Raw genomic sequence first — 7149 nt, 5'->3', positions numbered from 1 at the left:
CATAGGTGCGGCTTACACCCCCACCCCCCCCACCCCAACCATTTCCTACTTTCATTCCACGTAAGGGTTGGGAGATGATCTCAGTTTTGTGATGTTGCGAAGAACACTACAAAACATGATCATAGTGACATTTTCGGCATCTCTCGCAATATGTTTGCAAGCACTGGAGGAAGGGGGTATTTGTTGCAGGGGGGCTTTCAAGGCTAGGGGAACAGCTGTACATAGCTAGAGACGATCAGTTTTGACCCGCCCTCCGAACACCACGCTAAGTCATCTTAGGCTCCCTAACAAATGTCGGTCCTGTCGACAGGAAGCGGGGGTGACGTAATATGTGACGGTGACCGGGGCTGCGCCATCAGCAAACCGTTTTATTTCCCGCCAACGCACTCTGCCCGGCCAGCGGGACAGCCATCTCTCTCTCATGGCCATATGAACGTGTGTCTCACTCCACTGCCGCTTGGAATTTCCAACTAGCCAGCCGCTCTTTGCTAGTCTTTACCAGACTCCGGCCTGGCCGAATAGTAATAGGGGACTTTGGCCAAGTTAGGAATAAAAGCCTAGTATGAGTTAATTAGCCAAGGAGTGAACTGACCGGCCGGTGGATAGCTGGATGGACTCCAAAGGACTGAGTGAAATCCCATGGCAACTTATTTGTCCCCATTTGGCCAAATTCTTCCCTTTCCCTTTTTTCATCCAGCTGACACGTCTGGTTGGAGACTCTTAGAGAGGAGGGCGTTGGATTCCTTCTGGTCATTAACATAATAAGATGTCGACATAAACGGGGCCTAGATTTGTAGGTTCTGCTTATGGCTCCTTTTATTTGGTGGGTCCATTTAGTACGTTTATTTTATTGCGACAGAAACTAGGTCAACTTGTTGGAAACGATGATTCTATGATTCTCAAAGGTTTTCAGCAAAGGTCTCTTGCCAATAGTTTACCCCACAGAAAAGGCTTATGGCGGCGGGTTTTGCTACGGTCAATCCGGTAACCAGAAACACACCGTTTTTTACCCAGGCCTTATGAGCGTGTCTGTACGTTTCGGTTTTACAACCCCTGCTCTATAGGGGTTTATGGGCTGGGGAAGCATTTCTATGAAATTGAACCTCGGCTTTTCGATTTAGCCAGCCGGTTATGGTGCTCTTTTGACGGCTGTTCCCCAAAGTGACTTAGACTACCCTCTTTTCAAATTCTTTTCGCCGTTGAAATTCGGTTCTTTTTTATTGTCTCATATTGTTTGACAGTCAGTTACCGCCTTTTGCCGTAAAAGCGTAACAGTTTCATATAAGGAGCATTTTGTGCACCAACGGCAAGTACGTGAATATGCATCGATGTTGGTGGAAAAGAGGAGGATAGGTAGAGGAGAAGAATCAAAATAAAATCGAATTAATTACCTTTTTCGTAAATGAACTGATGAAAAACTACTCACTTATCAACTGTTAATCATTTGAAGTCCCCGTCACTGACAAGGTTGTTCTTTTCCAATGATGTTCTAATTAAAAAGACAATGTTTCTCGTCTCTTTCTTCAGAAACCGATTGTGTAGGTGTGTAATTTTCCATCGCTCTTTTGAATTTCCCCTGCTATATAGAGAAAGAGCAATGTTCTTTTGGGCCACAGTGCTATTCCACTTCTAAACTCGTATCATATTCTCATTTTATACAACAGATAAAAATTGATACGTAGTTAGCACACCCTGGAGCACCCCACTCCTTCATTATGAACGGATTGTGCTTTATGAATATATCAGAAAAGAGTTCCCATATTTTGAACATCTTAATGCAACGGATAAATTTCTATTTTTGATGCGCCTAGACAAACCCTGTATATCAAACATTATATGTTCTTATATCTACACCTGTACAAAGAAGCGAGAAGATGTCGACCATCCTGTTAGCTTAGTACCTTCAACTAGTTAAATTGTATCCTGTTGTTTTTTCATATGTTTGTTATTCTGTTATCAGTCATGTCTGTTATCAGTGACCTGTACCTAGCCCATCGAGGCATGAATGTACGATAAAGGTCTTTCATTCATTCATTCATTATTGCCGCTGCAGCAGGAAGGGGAATGATCCCCTGTTCCTGTGAGGTTATTAGTTTTTCACACATCCCCTCACATCAGTCAACTCAGAGTCTGCGTGTATTCATGGAGTCACCGCTGTGACAATCCTTCATTCATGTATTCATCATGCATATACAGGTTCGTCTTTGAGGCATTTTGGACGCCTACTGTTCTCCAATATATGCCAAAGGTCATGTCTTCTGACAGTCAGAATCATCTAAACGCAAACTACATTCAGATTTACCTTAATTCTAATTCAGCGGCTCGTGACAGCTGTGAGGTACTGAAATGGCGTTCAATAAATACTTCGGCATTAACTGAAACTGAAACTAACTTCACATTATCTTAAGTTGCAAAGATATTTATTTCTCAGTCTCATGTATTTATTTTTATTATTTCTTTCAGTTTGTCACTACGACTTGTTTCTATCTGAAACACTTGTTCTCGCTTCCATAGCTACGCACAGCAGCACGTTTTTGGTACATGTATCCCAACATTGCAACATCGAAATGGGTGTTTGCACTCACGTGACTATGACGTACGAATTGTCCGCCATATTGAACGGTTACACCTGGACGTTGGACGGAATACTTCTTATATCATCATACATATTATGACCTACGTGTATGATTTATAAGTGTTCCAGGTTTAACTGACTAACATGCCGACGGTGACGTAATGTGTAGACTGCACTTACTGAACTGTATAAGGATGAAGAATCTATTATACGTCATTCAACGTTAAGGAATACGAAAGCAAAATGATGTTGTTGTATCACAACTGGAACCAGGTATATAAACCTCACGACAGAGTATTGCAACATTGCAGTGTTTGTGATGTAGCAGAAGATAAGGCATTTGAAATCTTTGTGTCGTTGCTATGTCAGACACCGCTGGATGCTTCAGAGCTGTCAGACGACGTTGAGCTGAGGGCACTAACCCTGTGCCTGACCAGTCTTTGGTGAGGAGAAACCCTCTGACTATTTAAGGTGTGGGTGGTCCCCGCCCTTGATAACATGCTGCCACACCTAGCGACCATCGTTTTGGGCCGCATGACGATAGGAGTGTCGAACTTCCTTGCCCGTCTGATGTCCTCTCGCTCGCGATCGTCGCTAGGCGCGTCGGTAGGTTCCGTAATCTTTCGGGTGTTCTCGGCATTGTACGGAAGGCATAGTATGTCGTCATTGCACCGGCTTAAGGCGGACACGAGACGATTCACCTTCTTGGAGCGGAGTTTTTCCTCGGTTGGAGACTTATCAAAGCGTCTGTGATGACGAAGCACTTCCTCCACAACTGTCTGTTTGTAAACGTCCCACTTGGATTGTTCCTGTAACGCTATCAACAACGCCTCGGCCGATGGATACCTACGAGATGAATATAAAGCTTGAAATGAGCATACAACATACAACATACAACATACAAAGATGGCAAATCCAATGTTAGCACTTTTTCAAAGTATCGCATGGCGTCGCTGTCGTACCTGTGAGCCGTACTAAATTTCCATATCTTACATTTGCATTGATTTGTTGTAACCGTCCTTTCAGAAAAGATAAACATGACAAATGAAGAAAACTGCAAGACAGATATCCAGTTAGTACTCACTTCTTTTCATATCCTAAGAGTTTGGCGTGTTCTGTGGCTTCATCGGAAGCGATCTCCCTAAAGTTGGCACGTTTGAGTCTGTAGATTCTGGTTCCTATCCCCAGACTCATCAGGATCAGCGGGCCCGTGTCGGACACACCCATGGTTTCCTGCAGGCCCTGTGAGAAGGGAAGAATGTGATGCTGTGACCAGGATATAACATAGTACCATCCATAGCGGGTGGTCAAAATAAAGTGGACTATGGATCCGTGGGAGGGGGGTCGATCTTGGCAAGGACATATTGTAAAGGATGCATGCATTTGCCATTTCGGATGGTGAAGTTAAGTCAAAGGTCCTGTGTATGAGGTAGCTTTAGGCGTTAGCTTCAATCGCCAATCCACTGCAGGTAAAAGAACCCAATCTATGGAGAAGAGCAGAGATGACCCCGTGTACTTGCCTTAATTTGTTGGCCGTGGCAAAGCGACCTTGCGCTACGAGATAATGAATAAGCGCTATAATATCAAGTTTATTGCAAATTCTTGCCCGTGGGCTAATTGCAGGTAACATAGATTCAAACAGTGTAAAATACAATATCACACGTGTCTACTCTAGTCTAAAACTAGTAAAAGCTAACTCTAGATCCTAGGTTATTGGGTTCGACTCCTTTTTCGAACAGTGGAAGACGAAAGATCCCACTTTTTCTATTATGTGTGGGTTTAGTGATGTGAGAAAGTTTGGATGGAATTTGACGGCCTCTTTCAACAGCTCTTTTCTTTCTTGGTTATAGAAAGAGCAGTTTGACATGAAATGTGTTTCGTCTTCCACCACATTTGAAGTGCATTGTTTGCACGTTCTTTCACACACGGATAGCCTCTTGTACCGCCCTCTCTCAATTTCGAGAGGGTGGGCACTAATTCTAATTTTGCTGATTGCCGAGCGTAAATCAAAATTATCTAATTCTAAGTATTTTTCCATAGTATGTGCTGTTTTACAGGTCTTATAAAATCTTAGCTTACCAGTATCTATACTTAAGTTATGACGAGAGGTTTGGATAAACATATCAGAGATTCTAGATCTTATCATTGTACATATAGATCTGATATCACTAAGTGAGTTACAAGAATAGAAAAGGTATACGTAGGAGTGGCCACTACTATCTAAAATTTCTTTCACTCGTTGTAACAAGGTTCTCCTGCGACTATTAGAAATAGATTTATGTTGATACAAAAGGGCATCAGCTTGTAACAAATGTCTTTGAGAATCCATTTGTAACTAGAAAGGCCGACATTTGCTTGAGAGCAAATACAGCATATTTCAGCCATCTCCCTCCCCATGCAACAATAGGCTATTTCAAAATCACCCATTTGAAAAATCACTTTTACTAATGACGGTTTAACCCAAAAATGAGTCTTACAAAATTCCCCCGTTCAAGAATGGACTCCAGTGCACCCTATGTGAATTTGCACAATAGACCAGTCCAGAAATACTCCCACTGGCCTTTTGAATAAGAAACCAAATCCAAAATTGAATTTAGCAAAAAAGGTCCCAGTGCATAAAAAGGTATAATAGACCAGTCTAAAAACACTTCCACTGAAATTGAATTTTGAATCATCACCCGTTCAAAACTGAATTTGAAAAAATCCTCCTTCAGTGTGCAAAAAAAAGGACTCTTCCATGTAAAGTAGAGCAGTCCAAAAATACATCCGCTAAAATAGGACTTTGACATTATCACTGAAGTCCAAAAAATGGATTTAAAAAAAAGCCCCCTCTATGCAAGAATGGACTCTTCCAGAACACCCATGTAAAATTGCAAATTAGACCAGTCCAAAAATAACCCTACTGAAAGACTTTGACAAACTAGAAGTCACCAAAGTCCAAAATATGAATTTTGAAAAATCCCCCCTCCGTGCGAGAATAGACTCTTCCAGCACACATTCTGTAAAATTGCAAAATAGACCTGTCCAAAAATGCATCCACTGAAAGACTTTCACCAGTCCAATGATGAAAAAAAATGAACCCCTCCGTGTAAGAATGGACTCTTCCAGATAACACCGGGCTCGCTGATTGGCTGCCACCCCCCCTCTTTAGGATATAGATTCAGGCTAAGTGATTGGTTACCTATCTAATTAGATTAAATAGACATATATGCCAGTAGGTGCAATCTGCAGCTGGGGGTCAACGACCTTAAGGTCATTGACCCCTCTGGCTATTGGAAAATGACAAAAAAAATCCCCAAATATATCATTTTGACGTAGTCTATGACAAAAATTATACATGTGTCATTTGAATAAATATCTAGTGCACCCTTTTACCAAAATTTAGGTCATTTGGTTTTAAAACCAGAGCACAAGAGCCAAAAGTGTACTTTTTTGGTCATAAAATGGCCAAATAATCGCAAAATTAAGCATTTTGTTGTACCGTATGCCTCAAGTGTTATTGAATCCATGTGCGCATATGTCTAGGGCACTCCTATACTAAATTTCAGGTCATCCGGTTCTAAAACCAAGGTACAGGAGCCAAAAGTGTCCTTTTTTGGTAAAAAAATGACAAAAAATCGCAAAAATAAGTATTTCGTTATACTGTACACCAAAACTGATATTGAATCTATATGGGGGACTTATCAAGGCACATCTGTACCAAATTTCAGCTCATTCGGTTATAATACCAGGGTACAGGGGGCCCAAATATACAGTTTTGGTCTTAAGATGACCAAAAAACCTTAATTAAATCATTTAAGAGACAGATATGGAAAAAATGAAAAAAAAACGTCCGAGGGTATTGGCCCACTCTACCCTTGTGCCAAATTTCAAGTCATTCGGTTGAAGAACAAGGGAGATACCGTGTTCTGAAGATTTGACAGGAGAAAGAAAGAAAGAAAGAAAGAAAGAAAGAAAGAAACATTACGAATACAATATATTTCACCATACCTATGGTATGGCTGAAATATAATAAGCGTAGCCAGTAACGAATAACACGCACAGATATATCTAAGTCTAAAGGAAATCTGCCAAGCTCCGCTCTAGATGCTAAATTACTACAATTTCTAGGAACTCCAAGTATATTCTTACAAAAACGGTGATGGGAAATTTCAATTGGGGAGTTGTCATTAATAGACTCTGTGCCCCAAATTTCACACCCATATAGGAGAATCGGCTTTATACAGGAATCAAATATTTTTAATAAGCACAACAATATGTCCTCTCAGTCTCACTGATTAAGAACTTTATCTATAAAAATACCGTCCGAATACAATAAGGCAATGCATATCCAGATCAAAGGGAAATACTTAAAAACTAACGAAGAAAACTGCTGTAGGTTCAGCCGGCTATTGATGCTCAATGGATTGAGTCCTCAGAGTCAGGCAACTCATGCGATACTGTCCAGCAACCTCTGCCAAGTGACAGCAAAATTGCAGCCCTTGATAAAATATGCATGCTATGAAAGTCGAAATAATGACATCGCGAATTATGTAACATCACTGTTAATATGTTTAGCATGAAACATCCAACTT

At 41.1% G+C, this 7149-nt stretch overlaps 1 protein-coding gene across 1 annotated transcript; it reads right to left on the bottom strand.

Annotated features, from left to right (window-relative positions):
* Positions 1–2139: 2139 nt before the first annotated feature.
* On the bottom strand, positions 2140–4217 carry LOC118422126. Its single transcript, XM_035829642.1, has 2 exons — positions 3660–4217; positions 2140–3421 (listed from the first exon to the last, which is right to left on the bottom strand). The coding sequence occupies exons 1-2, from the start codon at positions 3956–3958 to the stop codon at positions 2941–2943; spliced, it is 780 nt and encodes a 259-aa protein (XP_035685535.1). The 5' UTR covers positions 3959–4217; the 3' UTR covers positions 2140–2940.
* Positions 4218–7149: the final 2932 nt, after the last annotated feature.

The sequence above is a fragment of the Branchiostoma floridae genome, chromosome 9, assembly GCF_000003815.2.
Source record: "Branchiostoma floridae strain S238N-H82 chromosome 9, Bfl_VNyyK, whole genome shotgun sequence".
In the NCBI taxonomy this organism is placed as follows: Eukaryota; Metazoa; Chordata; class Leptocardii; order Amphioxiformes; family Branchiostomatidae; genus Branchiostoma; species Branchiostoma floridae.
This window is presented reverse-complemented; position numbering and strand designations above follow the sequence as displayed.

What these genes read in the sequence shown, in the direction of transcription:
- LOC118422126 (XM_035829642.1), bottom strand. Translation starts at nt 3,958, where the DNA reads ATGCATGCATCCTTTACAATATGTCCTTGCCAAGATCGACCCCCCTCC. An exon ending in CTCTTAGGATATGAAAAGAA is followed by an intron (nt 3,422 to 3,659) that starts GTGAGTACTAAC and finishes TTCATCTCGTAG; the next exon opens with GTATCCATCGGCCGAGGCGT.